At 41.3% G+C, this 16713-nt stretch overlaps 1 protein-coding gene across 2 annotated transcripts in view; it reads left to right on the forward strand.

The window, feature by feature from the left end:
• The first annotated feature begins 1260 nt into the window (after nt 1-1260).
• Nucleotides 1261-16713, forward strand: part of LOC143982235 (granulocyte-macrophage colony-stimulating factor receptor subunit alpha-like) — a 65470-nt gene continuing 50017 nt past the window's right edge. The window contains exons 1-4 of one of the 2 annotated variants that reach the window (XM_077480779.1): nt 1261-1428; nt 7286-7429; nt 11478-11604; nt 16344-16504. In XM_077480779.1, coding sequence (XP_077336905.1) covers nt 11499-11604; nt 16344-16504 — 267 coding nt within the window. In that variant the 5' untranslated portion in view covers nt 1261-1428; nt 7286-7429; nt 11478-11498. Of the gene's footprint in view, nt 1429-3639; nt 3726-7285; nt 7430-11477; nt 11605-16343; nt 16505-16713 lie in introns of those variants that run through there. The other variant, XM_077480781.1, reaches the window with a different exon arrangement.

Below are 16713 nucleotides of genomic sequence, written 5' to 3' on the forward strand. Positions count from 1 at the left end.
TGTAAAGTAATACTGCTCACCGATTGGTTGCTGGAGGTTACAGCACATCATCTCCTCACTGCAGGGGAGCATGATACACATATCAATGCCACCTTTATTTACATATCAATGCTGCCGGACACATCTATTTACTTAGTAATGCCGCCACTATTTACATATGAATTCCGGTTATTTACATGTAAACACAGGGTCTGCAGGTAAGTTATCTGTACACAACAATAGGGCAGAGCTGGGCAGCATTAGTACCATCACTTCACACTGAGATATAGGGACACAAACTTCAAGGGACAAGGGAATTTACACTGGGATAGTTGGCAAGTATGAGGCATCTGCTTTGGGCCCCACAACAATGACAGGGCCCAGGGCAGCTGCCCCTTTTGCCCTGCCTTAAAGACGGCCCTGGCTGCGCACCAGTGCAAAAAACAAGGTCCATAAAGAAATGGATGAGTGAATTTGGGGTGGAGGAACTTGACTGGTCTGCACAACTCAATAGAAAACCTTTAGGATGAATTTGAGCAGAAACTGCGAACCAACATGATTGCCTGACCTCACAAATGCACTTCTGGGAGAATGATCAAACATTCCCATAGACACACTCTTAAACCTTGTGGACAGCCTTCCCAGAGGAGTTAAAGCTGTTATAGCTGCAAAGGGTGGGCCAACTCAATATTGAGCCCTACGGACTAAGTTTGGGATGCCATTAAATTTCATGTGTGTGTAAAGGCAGGTGTCCCAATAATTTTGGTAATATAGTGTAGCTCAAAATGATCATGGAGAAGTTGAATTGATATGAGTGCAAGTGAAAAATTATTCAATAACGCCGAAAGGACTTTGTTAAAATTGTCCAACAATTAAATTGAAGCATGATACAGCTTGAAATCTGTGGTTTAATATGAAAATACCAAAATGTTTGTTATTTATTATTACCTTTTGTACCACCCCCTCCCTTTAGAATGTAAGCTCTACGAGCAGGACCCTCCTGTACCTTTTGTATTGTACTGTAATTGTGTTGCCCCCCCTCCTATACATTGTAAAGGGCTGCATAAACAGTTGGCGGCGCTATAAATTGCGTATAATAATAATAATATAATAATTTATTATATCTGCCACTGAGGATACACATGTCAAGGAAGAGTCAGTAGCGTAAAGATTGAAATGCAAATACTAAAAAAAAAAAAATATATATATATATGACATTCAAAAGATAAGGAAACTAGAGGCCGTTCAAAATGTGTTCTCCTTTTTTCCACCACCCTTCCTGCAGTTTAGAAGAAATACTACAAAGGGAAGTCCATGTATCAGTGTACAGTGATTTATATTCCTTGATGGTTTCACTACCTAGAAATCTGACTGATGCAGAGTCTTAAAACTGCATTGAAATACACTGAATATATACCAATGGAGAAGGATCCTGAATACATGATCTAGGTGAGTTCTGATCAATCAGTTATTTTATTACTAATTGGTACACACTAGGCTGTGCTTTAAAAAATATGCCAAAAGTCTAAAATCAGAATTGAAGAAAATCAATAATATTAATAAATATTTACTTATTTTGTTTTGACATCTCCAGAACAAATTGCTGATTATGTATATATAAACATATACATACTGTACATACATAAACCTCTTACCTGTAGTTTAGATTGTAATGTGCTTTATGATATGCCACTTTGATATGTCTCGTTGAGCTTCTGTTTACATATAATTGACACTGGTGCTTCTAATGTCATTATGTTAGATAAAACATACTTGATTGTGTTTACTACAGTTTCCACTATATTGGGTACCTTCTCATTTCAAGAATTATCCACACTAATGCCCTGAACACACAGTCGGACTTTACGACGGGAAATGTGGATTGGATCGTGTTATCGGAAAATCCGATCATGTGTGGGCTCCATCGGACTTTTTCTGTCTGAATTTCCGACACACGAAGTTTGAGAGCTGGATCTAAAATTTTCCGACAAAAAAATCCGATTGTTTAAATTCCGATCGTGTGTAGACAATTTCCGACGGACAAAGTGCCACACATGCTCAGAAAAAATTACGAGATGAAAGCTATTGGCTACTGCCCTGTTTATAATCCTGTAGTACGTGTTCTACGTCACCGTGCAATGAAGGATCGGATTTTCTGACAACTTTGTGCGACCGTGTGTATGCAAGACAAGTTTGGGCCAAAATCCGTCAGAAAAAATCTGACGGATTTATTCATTGGAAAAAATCTGACAGATTTTGTCGTCGGAAAAAATCTAACGGATTTTGTCATCGGAATGTCCGACCGTGTGTACAGGGCATAAAAGTGCATTAGCATTGTAGATGGAAAACCAGGCCAGATTTGCTCCGTTGAAACCAGCAGGAAATCGGCAAACACCAAACTTGCAGAACCCCACTAAAATCTTTGGGAGGTGAATCTTGTAATTATTTTTTTTGTCTTTTTTAAGGTAATTTGCAAGATATTGCCTAAAAAAGGCACTGCCATGGGACCATGTAGCAATGCAAAAAATGTACTGTTCGGTAAGGAGAGGGTCTTTTTACGCAGCATTAAAAATACACAAATCCTTTAAATAACATGCTTGGACCTCACTAAACAGTAAAGCCCCATACACGCTATCAGATTTTCTGTTGATTTTTGTCTTCAGATTTACCAAAACCATGTAGTGCAAGGGCCTGCCCGATTGCATACAAATTGAAACTCCTAAGGTTTGACCTCATATTATATGGTTTTGGTAAATCTGAGGGAAAAAATCTGCAGAAAATCTCATAGTGTGTATGGGGCTTAAGATGCAGTCCTTTAAAAGATACTTGGTGGCAAAAGGGAAAGGGCGGCCAGCATGCTGCCCCCCATTATTCACCAGACCACATGCCTTTCAACATTTGATGAGCTTCCTACGAAAGGCGGGAGGGACGGGGGGAACGTGACTTGCTCTCCTTCCATGTCAAGGCACCTTGTCCCAGTGTTGTCAATGGTCTCTTCCCATATCTGGTCCTCAAAAGGACTTGGAAGTTTATTGGGGGGTTTATAATAAAGAGTCTCCAGATATCTGCAACTACCCCAGGAGAATGAGTACAGGGGTACTTTACTAACACTAGCTTATTCACGCCAATAATTCAAAGTAAAGAAAGACTCCCACACTGTGAAAATATCCTTTGGTGCAAAAACAAATGTACTGAGCATTGGCATTGGTTACTTCTTCTGGTGTCAGGGTGTTTATTTACATTTCCAGTTTATTGGGGAATGAGTGATAAAGGGTACTAATGTACCCCTGTACTCATTCCCCTGGAAGAGGGTAGATATCTGGGGTCGCCCTTATTCTAAAAATGGCTTCTGGATTCCTAATAGTCCCCCCAACACACACACTCCCGAAAAACCCACACAGACAGCAATTACACCCAACAAAATTCTAAACCTCCCCCACTATAGAGTAATACATTGAAAATAAAGGTCATAGCTGAAGTTCCACGTAAAGAAAATTAGCCTATTAAGTTTCGTCATACTATACATAAACAAGTTTCATATCTGCTGTCTTTCGATTTCCCTTTTGGGGATGTAAAGTAATGCTGATTCCTCAAAAAATGGATTAGAATGAAATCACATGACTATTAAAAACTGATGACAGTAAACTAACGGACTTAAAAGAAAGTGAGAACCAAGTGGGAATCCTGTATTATACTGTAGATTAATATGGTAGAACAATAGTACTGGCTGTGCCGCCTTATTAGAGGTAAGAATCATTCTGATATTGTCCATAACTATAGATAAGATCCAATGTAATAACCAAAGATTCAGTAAACTCAATGCCCTGTACACACAATCGGACTTTCCTGACGGAAAATGTGCGATCGGATCTTGTTGTCAGAAAATCCAATCGTGTGTGGGTTCCATCTGAATTTTTACGACACACAAAGTTTGAATGCAGGATCTAAAATTTTCCGACAACAAAATCCGATCATTTAAATTCTGATCGTGTGTAGACAATTCCGACGGACAAAGTGCCACGCATGCTCAGAATAAATTACGAGATGAAAGCTATTGGCTACTGCCCTCTTTATAGTCCCGTCGTACGTGTTCGACGTCACCGCATTCTGAACGATCGGATTTTCCAACAACTTTGTACGACCATGTGTATGCAAGACAAGTTTGGGCCAAAATCCGTCTGAAAAAATCTGACGGATTTTGTAGTCGGAATGTCCGACGTGTGTATGGGGCATTATACATTGGCTGCATTTGGTACCATTTCACGTCTTGCAGATAATCAACAACATTTGCCAAAATTATTTATACCTATTTAATACAGGTTATGACATTGGTACAAATCATAGCAACCCTTTTGTCTCCCAAAACAGTTTCATGCTTTTGATAGCAGCCAATAAACAGAAGCGTCTTTCATGGACACTCCCGCATATAAACATTCAGCACAATGGTGCATGCTGCTACTTTATTGGGTGTATTTAAAAAAAATAGAGCTATTTTTCCTGTAAAACTGCATGTACATTCACTCTGTACCAGGGGCATAACTAGAACCCTCGGGGCCCCGGTCCAAGAAGCCATGATGCCCCCCCCCCAACCCCCCCTTACATCTGAGCCCCGGGCTTCCAGTTTTGGGAGGGCGTCCATGGACATCTCCCAGAACCCTGCCTCCCACGTGTCCCCTGGGACGTGCATCCAACGCAATCACAGTGGCTCTTTACCATGTAATCAGCTGATCACATGTAAACACACTTTCTGGTTTATCGGCAGCCCTTTCCACACTGCACGAAGTGTGAACTCGTTAGCTTCACATTTGACTTCCCACAGAGTACACACAGGAGGAGAGAGTCAGGGGGAGAATGAGCAAACCAGCTGCCTTCTCTCTCATCCCATGCGAGAGAGGACGAAGGAGGGAGGGAGGACAGGAGGCAGTATTCAATAGAACACCGGCTCTGAGCTGTATGAGAAAGACACACTCAGCTCAGAGCCATGCCACTAGCAACCCTGCTGGGGCCCCCGACAGTAGCCGAATGCCAGGGCCCAGTCGCAAGTGCGACTGTTACGACACTGGTAGTTCCACCACTGCTCTGTACAAATGGGGAAAAAACAAATGTTATTAGGCTATTTTATCTCCACGTCAAATGTTATTGTTCATACAGGATAGAGTGGATCAGAAAAATACTGCATTATGGCCACTAGACGGAGCTGAAGATCACAGGAAATAAATAAATATTTACTATGATTGCTCACTGTAGTGGCCATATTGTGGTATTTTCCTGATTCGCTTTATTCTGTAAGAAGAATAGCATTCGACTTGTAGGAAAATAACCTAATAACATTTGTTTTTGCCCCTATTTGCACAATGTGCATTTATTATAAACACACTCCTGTTGTATGAAGAGGCAGAAGGGTGGAAAAAGATAACATGGATCTTCTTAGGTGGAAGGAAAGAATAATATTCATGGTAGAAGGATTCTGGTTGCTGGTTTACAGTGCCTGATGAATTTTCCTACTACCATTTCTGTTTTAGGCACTTATCGCCTGCCGGCAATGTACTGCGGACAGGTGGCCGCTGTTGGCAAAGCGAGGTATTGCTGCCCACTTCCAGATGCGCGCATGCATGCCCTCCGCCCGGCACCCGCTGTGATTGCATACTGCGAAAGCCTGTCAGCAAGTCCCGGCCAGTGATTTACAGCCGGGACCTGCTAATCAGCTGCGTTCAATCACAGCCCAGAGCTCTTGTGTTGATAAACAGCACAGAGCTCTGTACAGAGGAAGCGATCTGTCAGTGTCTCCTTCCTGCAAAGCAGGAAGGAGACACTGACAGATCGCTTATTAAAAGCAGCACATTTTACACACATTACGCATTTGCTTGGCACATTTTTTAACTTTTGAGTGCCCTAGATGTCAACCCCTTCCTAGTCAGTGTCATTAGTACAATGACAGTGTATAGTATTATCACCAATCACTATATTAATGTCACTGGTGATGTCAGTTCTCTCCAGTATCAGTAATGCCGCGTACACATGACCGGACTTTCTGGCAGACTAGGTCCGAAGGGATTAGTCCGTCAGACAATCTGATCATGTGTGGGCTAGTCCGATCGTTTTTCGGAAAACAAATCGGACCTAGAAATAGAACACGTTTCAAATCTATCAGACGGACTCAACACCGATGGACTAAAATCGGGAAAACCATTCATCTGTGTGCTGGTCCGACGGACCAAATACGACACAAGGGAAGCTATTGGCTACTGGCTATTGAACCTCCTCTTTAGTCCCGTTTACATCATCACATTCAAAACTAACAGACTTAGTCCGGTAGTGTGTGGCCAAGTCCGTTCATTAAGAAAGTCCTTCGAACCTCCGCCAAAAGTCAGTCGGGAAGACCATCGGACCTAGTCTGCCGGAAAGTCCGGTCGTGTGTACGCGGCATTAGTGTCAGATTTCCCTCCACACTATCAAAGTCCCATTATAAGTCGTTGATTGCCACCATTAGTAGTATAAAATAAATAAAAATTCTATTCAATTTTTCATAGTTTGTAGGCGCAATAAGTTTCACGCAAACCAATCAATATACTTATTGTGATTTTTTTTTTTAATCAAAATCATGTAGCATCATTTAGGACAAATTTTATTAAGAAATTCGATTTTTTTTTTGTTTTTTTTTATATATTGGTTATGTTTATAGCAGAAAGTAAAAAATACAGATTTTTTTTTCTTTTTTTCTAAATGTTGCATCCTTTTTCGTTTTTTAATTGTAAAAAATAAACCCAGCGGTAATCAAATACCACCAAAAGAAAGTTCTATTTGTGTAAAAAAAAGTAATATAAATTTTGTTTGGGTACAGCATTGCATTACCTTGCAATTGCCAGTTAAAGTAGCGTAGCAAAATATGGCCTGGTCATCAAGTCAATAAAATCTTCCGCAGCTAAAGTTGGCAAGAAAACTCTGAGTGAGTCACATTAGCATAAGATTTGACCACAGTACTTGTGCAATGGCATTCAAATAAAAAAAAAAATCTGGGTTTTTTTTCTTCTTTTTTTCGAAAGCTTGTACTCATGACATTTTGAAGCTGGTTATATTCCAGTATTGTCACAGATCGGTTTCCTGTTGCTGTTCCCTATAACACGGCAAATCTTTACTTTCGGGTTCAGCTCCAATTTAATGAAGGTCTCCTTTTGCAAGGGGCTGATGAGTTTGATAAGAACACATTAAACTTTGAAACTAGAATAATACATATATTGATGACAACCCTGTTTAAAAAATGATTGTGTTCCAAAAAATCATTGGTAATTATTTTGCTCCACCATAGCTTTACAACACCCTGAATAGGAAGACGAGCATGTATATTCCCAACTAAGGTTTCTACTGATTGAGAAGCTTCAAGCAGTTATCAGTCCTCTCAATGCCTTAATTTAAGAATATTGTAATGCAAGATACTTGGATGAAGACTGGGGTAAGTCACTTTGGCTATTTATAAAGATTTAATCGATAAAAAAATTTGCAGAAAATAGGCAATTCTTTTGACAACTCTAAAACGACAGTTGTATAAATAGTTGATATGTAAATATAAGAACGTGTCAATTTACAAACATTACTCAACCATTGCACAGGTTATCACTTCAATTCAATTATACAATTTAACTAGCTTCAGGCTGGCAATAACAGAGAGTGACTTCAACCACTTGACGACCAGCCACCGTCATTGTACTGCGGCAGGTCGGCTCGTTCTCACGAATCGCTATCAATGCACGTCGGCTCAGGAACTCTATTTTGTGGGTGCACGTGCCCACTAGCCAGCTAGGGAGCCAATTAGCAATTGGGGCGACTTGATGTCCGCCGGCCACCCGCGATCATTCCCTGCAGTGACATTACGGGGATCTGCATGCGTAAACAAGGCAAATCTCTGTTTTGACAGGGGAGATCACACATATCCTGTCTTTCTGTTATGCAGGAAAACGGATCTATGTGTTTCCCCAGGCAGTTCATCCCCCATACAGTTGGAAAACGCCTACAGGGAACACATTTAACCCCTTGACATTAGTACAATAACAGTTATATTTTTAGCACTGATTACTGTAATAATGTCACTGGTTCCCAAAAAAGTGTCAGGTGTCCGATCTGTCTGCCGCAACGTCGCAGTCCCACTTAAAATTAATGATCACCGCCATTACTAGTAAAATGTGATGCATAATGGACATTAATTGGGACTTTTAACGAAACTATGGCCTGGTAAGGTCATGTGTTTCCATCCCTATTATATTCAAAAAAAGGGGGAACAAGTTCCCCTTGTTCCCCCTTTTTTTGAATTACTAGCAAATTAAAAAATTATAATAATAAAAATGCCATAAATCTATTCCTTATTTTGTAGACGCTATAACTTCTGCCCAAGACCAATCAATATACACTTATTGCATTTTTTTTTTTTACCAAAAATATGTAGAAGAATATATATTGGCCTAAACTGAGGAAGAAATTAGATTTATTAGTTTTTTTTTGGGGGGGGGGGGGGAATTTATTATAGCAAAAAGTAAAAAATATTGTTTTTTTTTAAATTGTCGCTTTTTTCAAATACCACCAAAATAATTCTCTATTTGTGGGAAAAAAAAGGACATATATTTTGTTTGGGTAGAGTGTCGCACAACCACACAATTGCCAGTTAAAGCGTCACAGCGCTGTATTGCAAAAAATGGCCTGATCATCAAGGAGGTAAATCCTTTTGCTCCTTAAGTGGTTAAACGAGATGTGTTTTTTTTTTTTTTTTTTTTAAGAATCTGTGCCCTTCTGCCTCACACTGACACTGAGAACCGAAAGATCTAACACCACCGATTGCTCAGTTCTAAGAGCTCCCTGAGCAGAGAGCTGCTGACTGTCAGTAACCGCTGTCTGCTCTGCTTGCTTGCCCAATAAAAGTCTTGCTTACTCTATAAAAAAAGATCTATAGAAAGTAGAACTATTGACAAAACAGTTTTTTTTTTTTTCATCTTGAAGTAAGGGAGGGTTATAACCATTGACAGATTATTATTTATTTTTCCCATCTGTGTCCCATTGCAGAGATTTGGCTTCACTTCCTGTCCCATAGCCAAAACAGGAAACTGTTAGCCAGAACTGCAAATTAAGTGAATTTCTTGGAGGCACCCAGGTCACCAAAACAAGTGTCCCCATTGGAAGATTTCTTATATATTACTTTACTTACAACCCAAAGCTCGAAATTTTCTTTTTTTCACTATTAATGATAATGGTAAACAGGACAAATAGAGAGGGTGAATCTTCTTAATGGGGGAACAGACAGCAAAAAAAAAAAAAAATACTGACACGTGATTTAATCCTTCTTGACTCTAAACAAAACTAAAAAGAAGTTTTTCCTTAAAGTGGAGTTCCACCCAAAACTGGAACTTCTGCTTTTCAGATTCCTCCCCACCCTCTGGTGTCACATTTGGCACCTTTCAGGGGGGAGCAGATACCTGTCTATTCCAGTATTTGATCCCACTACCAGCAAAAGATCACTGCATAATCCGTGACAATCTACGCCATGTCCGGCCCCTCCTCCACCCCCCCCCCCCCTCTGTCTTCTGGGAGACACACAGATCCCAGAAGACAGCAGGAACCACTCAGAACATGCAGCGCATCGCATCGCACATGCGCAGTGGGGAACCAGGCTGTGAAGCCGCAAGGCTTCACTTCCTGATTCCCTTACTGAAGATGCCGGCGCCTGCACCCGGGAGCCATACATGTGGGACCAAATGTCTGGTGGCATTGGCCAGTTTCTATTTAGAAACCGGCCGACAATCGGCCCATGTGTATGGCAGCTGGTCCATTCGGCTGGCTTCTGTCGTTTTGGCACCCATGGTGGCTATGGGTGGGGGGCGCCAACTCAGTGTTACCAGGTTGTAAACGTAAAAATGAAACAAATGAAATCACTACATCTAAGGACTGGCAAGCTGCAGTATACAGTTTTGTTTTTAAATATTTTTTTAATTTAGGGGTGCTCAACCTTCTGAAGAGCAAGGGCCACTTAAGCAATTTTGTAATCGGTTGCGAGCCACAATGAACTAGGGGTTTTTCCTCCCCCTCCAAATCACAAATGTAAATGAGCCTTTACTGTCCTGAGCCCCCTATAAGGCTGCTTTTACACTGATGCACTGTAGCCAAAACCATGGGTGCAGCACAGTGCACCTGCAGCTTTCCATGTGGGTTAGCTGTGCTTTGCCATCTACTACATCTTGCCAGTGTGGTGCACTTTCTGAAAGCATACCAAAACTCTCAGGAGTTTTGGTGCACTTTCAGAAAGTGCACCAAACCCGAGGGCTATAATAGAATTATATGGCTCCGTGCAGCTAACTCTCAGAAAAGCCACAGAAGCACTGAACTGTACCTGTGGATCAGTGTGAAATAAACTTAATAACCCCTTTTTTAAAAGTGCAGTTATATTTAACTGTCACTTCAGCCCCTAATATCCCCAGACTATTTGTTACATTTAAATAGCATTTTTTTTTTCTGGACATTGTGTAATTTTTTGGGGATGTGGCCTATTTATGGATGAGGCTTAAAGTGATACTAAAGGATCGTTTATCATTTTTTTTTAAATAACAACATGTCATACCTCCACTGTGCAGCTCGTTTTGCACAGAGTGGCCCTGAACATCCATTTCTGGGATCCCTGGGTGGCTCTTACGGCTCCACCCCCTCTCCCAAGGGGGTTACTTTGCGGGCGCGCTCCCTGGTCACGCATTCGGCGTCCATAGAGGCCAAATGCAAGACTCGGACTCTGCCCCGGCGCCCGCGTCATTGGATTTGATTGACAGCAGCAAGAGCCAATGGCTGCGCTTCTATCAATCTATCCACTCAAGAGCCGGGAACCCGAAGAGAGAAGGACGGCGGGGACGCACCAACGGAAGTCCGGGGCTCAGGTAAGTAAAATGGGGGAGGCAAGGGAGCCGGTGACTGCGAGGTGTTTTTTCACCTTAATGCATAGGATGCATTAAGGTGAAAAAACACAAGCCTTTACAACCCCTTTAAAGCTCAACTCCGGGAAACCGAAAAATTCTCCCTTGCAGTGGGGCCGCTTGTTAGGCCTAGGGGACATTAAAAAAAAAATCTACTTACCCGACTCAATCCCTCCGTGCCACTAGACCCCTCCCTGCAGGATCCTCTCCTTCATACTCCAACAGTCTATGGTTCTGATATCATCAAGGTGAATGCTGGGTCCGGAGCCCTGTACTGGACCTGATAATGCTGACAGATAGTCCACCGTTGGAGCACAGGGGGCACTGCATTTGCGACCTTCATTGGGGTGTCGTTAACTTAACATTGACATCCACTGCAGATTGCAACTGCAGTGTCTTTTGAACGCAGTGCGGGAAACGCACACGGAAAGGGGGTTTACCACACCATGTTCTGGTGTGAATGGGCACTTAGACGTCATGATTGATTGGTATGTTTTGATTTTCATAATAAAAGAAGGTTTGTGAATTAATGTTTTAGCATGTTCTTTCTATTTTCAGGCTTGAGCTGTATAATATGAAATGGATGCAAAACATTATATTCTTTTCTTTTGTGTAATGTGGCATTATTGTTATTTGCATGAAGCCTGTGAAGCCTCTGAAGCCCATGAAGAATGTAGCAAAGTGTGTAAGTATGTAACAAGAAATGATACTGTTGAACACTTCTTCTTCTAATAAACAAACATTAAAAAATAAAGCAATTCACAAACATGTTTAGGATCTAAAGAAAAAAAAAGAAAGATCTAGATTATTTGATAAATGCTCAGCGGCACACATATGCCATGCTAATAGAAAAGTTAAAAGGTGTGTCCAGGCATTGCCCAATTTTATCCCTAAGCCCCCCCCCCCCACCCTCTAGAGCAGGGGTGCTCAACCATGGCCACATATGGTCTGTGGAGCCCTCTGATGTGACCCATGACTTCAAACCACGGAAGCACACGGCTTTGCACTGGTATAGTGGTTTGGTAAGCTCAGATCGCGATCCATAGGTTGCTGACCCCCAATCCTAGAGCATCAGAGTGCATGGAACTGGCGTTTTGGCAGTGGAGGAAGCAGGTGGCTGTGAAGGGAGCAGGATCCACATAAGCCAATGCTTCCTCTAGTGCTGGTTCCTGTCCCAGCTGGAGTGATACCAAGTGCACTTCGCCTGGGACCTTTCTAGCAGCCTGTAGAGCGATGCCAGCAGAAGCTGGAAGAGGAAAAGTCACTATATTAAACATCACACACACAAAGGGTTATTAGGCTGCTTTCACACTGATCCGAGCAGCACAGTGCACCTGCGGCTTTGTTGCACTGAGCCATAGACTTTTATTATATCTTGCGGGTTTGGTGCCTTTCTGAAATCACAACAAAACTCCTGAATGCCGCACCATACCCGCAAGATGTTATAGAGGTCTACGGCAAAGCGCAGCTAACCAGCAGGAAACCGGCAGCTGCACTGCGCTGTACCCACGGCTAGAGTAAACCGCAACACATCAGTGTGAAAGCAGCCTTATAGGGGACTCAGGAGAGTAAGGGCTCATTTACATTTGCAGCTTGGTGGTGTTAAGACCCCATAGTTCAGTCTGGCCCACGATCGGTTACTGAACCACTTATGTGGTCCTCACTCCTCAAAGGGTCGAGCACCCCTCCTCTAGAGCATGCCCCAGTATTATTTTTCCTTTTACTTATCTGTAATAAAAAAAATTATTATCACAAGCTTATCAAATGCTTGCAAGAACAGCTGTACGGAGCTCAGTTCCTATGGATATTGGCACTGCATATGCCACTGGCCCCTTCCCCACACACAGTGTGATGGTTTATTGTAGTAAAGGCAGCAGCACTCTTTTGCTTTGGAAATAAATCTATGTACTGCATGTATGGTGAGGGAGAGAAAAGGATGGAATTCTGTAGTACAGCATGCGGGGCTGACAACACTGCTTAGAATTTCAAAGCAGTAAAGGCACTATGTTATTGGACTAGGCACGCACTGGATTTTTGGCAGATCACAGTCTTTTCTGTACTTGTGGCATCTTTAGAGATAAAGCATGGGGAAATTAACTTAGGAGGTGGACCTTTCATTTATCCACCTGTCCTTCATTCATAGATGACGTTTCACTCATGGAAGCTATAGTATAGGCTCTATGAATGATGAATGTTAAGGGCGGGCAAAGACTACACTCTTGACAAGAGCATATGGCAGGTCCTTCAGTAAGTATTAACCTCCACAACACCATAAGATTACCGCCTATGTGGATGGGGAGGATCAGAGGAGAAAGAATTTTCACTAAACCACAGCAAGCCGCACAAGGGACACTACATAGTGATTGTAAGCACAGTCCCTTGTACAGATTTTTTTATTTTTTATTTATTTTTTTACTAAACTTGAGCATTAAAGCTGCTCTCCAAATGTGTAGCAAAAGTGTAGTGTATCAAAGGTTAAAGTGTATGTCTAGGCAAAATAAAAAAAAATAAAACAGATGCAGAATAAGTATGCAACATGTGCAATACTTATTAATCTGCCAAAAAATCTGGTAAGAAAAATCAAAAGGGGTGCCTGAACTCTAGGACTAAGTAGAGAATTGAAGGTTAGTGAGATGTGTTTTCTTCCCCCAAAAAAGGGAAGATTTTCTTAAAGGATGACACTTTTTTTTTTTTGAGAATGCTAATGAAGATATTTGAATAAATGGAATTTTTAGAGAATCCAAGAAATGTTTATGACCTAGGATGCAAGAAATGCAAAACGTAAAGAAAATGGAGAGCAATATAATGCCCTGTACACACGGTCGGAAATTACTACGGAAAAAGTCAGACCGGATTATGTTGTCGGGAAATCCGAAGTTTGAGCGAAGGATCTAAAATTTTCCGACAACAAAATCCGATCGCATAAATTCCGATAGTGTGTAGACAATTCCGACTGACAAAGTGCCACGCATGCTCAGAGTAAACGATAGACGAAAGCTATTGGCTACTGGCCCGTTTATAGTCCCAACGTATGTGTTTGACGTCACTTCATTCAGAATGATCAGATTTTCCGACAACTTTGTGTGACCGTGTGTATGCAACACAAGTTTCGGACAAATTCCGTTGGAAAAACTCCAACGGATTTTGTGGTCGGAATGTCCGACCGTGTGTACAAGGCATAAGACTGTGGACTTCAAATAGGAGATCGTAGTTGTGAAGTAATCTTAAAGCTACAGTGGGGAGGAGACCAAAACACACAATTTTATCCTGAAAAATGTAAATTGATTGTTAACACTTAATGTTGTATTTAACAGACCAAAAGGAAACAAATAAAATAAGTTCATTATTAGGGTTCACATACACTTTAATATTTATTTCTAACATTCCAAAATGAGTGCTGAATATTAAATCTGAATGCTGGGGGATTGGTGTGGTAAAATTTCACCATGCAGTTCCCACTGCCGCCTCACACTGCATGGGTTAAATGCTTGTTTGCTTCAGGGCAGGAGTCTCCAACTTTTTTTTTTTAAGAGTTAGTTTACTGTCCTTCAGAATTTTAGGGGGGGGGGGGTGGACTGTGGCCAATGGGTGGAGAAAACACCCCAACTTCAGCGGAAGTAAACAATGCCTCAGGCTTGGTGGTCAGAGGGAGTAAATGAAAATGAAATAGTTCCTGTGGTCAGTAGGAGGATGAATAGTGATCCATCATTGGCTTCATTGGGAAGAAAAGTGTCCCATCAATGGATTCAGCAGGAGGAATAGTGCCTCATCATTGGTGTCTGTTGGAGGAACAGTGCCCCATCATTGGTGTCAGTTGGAGCAATGGTTGGTGTCAGTTGGAGCAATGGTGCCCCATATTTGTTGTCAGTGGGAAAAACCGTGTTCCATTGTTTATAACAGAGGGAAGATTTATGCCCCATTGTTTGTGTCACTGGAAGTAATAGTGCCTCATCGTTGGTCAAAGTGGAAGGAATAGTGCCTCATCGTTGGTCAAAGTGGAAGGAATAGTGCCTCATCGTTGGTCAAATTGGAAGTAATAGTGCCTCATCGTTGGTCAAAGTGGAAGGAATAGTGCCTCATCAGTGGTGTCAGTGGGAGGAATTATACCCCACTGTTGGTGTCAGTGGAATAAACTGTGCCACATTGTTGATGTCAGTGGAATGAAAGGTGTCTGAGGGTCAGATAAGGGCAACCGAAGTGCCACATCCAGAACAGTTTGGAAATCGCTTCTCTAGGGGGTGATGAATAAGTATAAATACATAACTTGATCTCCAGGTAGCCAACACTATTCTCCCCTCTCTGAGACTCCCAGGATGTGGGCAGGTCCCCCATTGTAAGTGATGACGTTGGAAAACCCGCAACTGGCAAAGAAATGCCACTTTGGGGGATTGGCTGTGCAGATAGGAAGAAGTATGTAGGACTGAGTAATAAAGTAGGCGTTTATACAGTAGTTATTCCACCCAAGCCCCCCTATAAAAATTGACTATTTAGCTCATGCAGTGGGAGGGTGGTGGGGGCCCATAGCAAGGTTAAATTTGACTTCAGTCTGGAGTTGGACTTTACAGTTCAGCTCTGAATCCATCAGATTTTCCTCTCATCCTTTTTGAGGGGCATGGTATGATTTTGTCTCTAATATTACTTTCATACATATTATATATATATATGTATGTTATATGTTATATATTACATATACAATGAAGACAACATAAAATGGGTGTAGCCAACTCTGCATTTAAACAAATGTATTAATATTATGTATATTTGAATAGAAAGTTTAACCCAAAAATTATATGATAACAAGAGACTAAAGGAATAACAAATTCCTACAACTGAATTATTGTGTAGCACCAGTAGAGTCTTATTCTAATGTCGCATACACACGATCTGAATTTCAGCCAGCAAAAGACAGATGAGAGCTTTTCATCGGAAAATGCGACCGTGTGTAGGCTCCATCAGAATTCAGCTGGCCGATTTCCCGCTAGCAAAAATTTGATAGCATGTTCTCAATTTTCCAGACGGAAAAACTATTCCAATCATGTGTATGCAATTCCGATGCGCAAAAACTCACGCATGCACAGATTCAACTACAAGACAGAAGCTATTGGCTACTGGCTATTGAACTTCCTTTTTCTATTCCCGTCATATGTGTTGTATGTCACCGCGTTCTTGACGGTCAGAATTTGTTGTGACCATGTGTAGGCAAGACAGCTTGAGCGGAATTCCGTCAGAATTTCGTTGGGAAAACCATTAGACCTTTTTCCGACCATAATTCCAATCGTGTGTACGCGGCATAAGAAGGATTGGCCTGTGCTCTGTGATATGTTATCTCCTATCATTCACTTTATATTCACTTGGAGTTTGAAATAAATGTAGATTCATGTCATCAGTTTTGACCAATTATTGACACAATTATTTTTTTTGCAGTGTCCAATGAACAAGTAAAGCCTATACATTTATCTGTGACTGTCAGAGAAAGATATTTAATTCTGTCTTGGGACTGTGATTTTCCTCCAGAGATCCAAAGCAAGACAGAATATGAAATCTATTTGAAACAAGACGATGAACAATACAAATATAAAATTGGGGTAATATATTATATTCTGTTTATGTGTTTTATCAGACCCTCTGGGACGTCTATGTTTAGCTGGGAGCAGCTTTAAATCTCTAATTTATTTTGTTGCTCACTCCTTTCTCATCCTTTTCACTTTTTATTCTCTGAACCTCACAAAATCCCTCCTTCACGTGACATGTATTAATCAGAACATGGCTCATAGGGAAACATTTATAAATTACC

The sequence above is a fragment of the Lithobates pipiens genome, unplaced genomic scaffold, assembly GCF_037356315.1.
Source record: "Lithobates pipiens isolate NorthernLeopardFrog02 unplaced genomic scaffold, aLitPip1_a1.2 Scaffold_16, whole genome shotgun sequence".
NCBI lineage: Eukaryota > Metazoa > Chordata > Amphibia > Anura > Ranidae > Lithobates > Lithobates pipiens.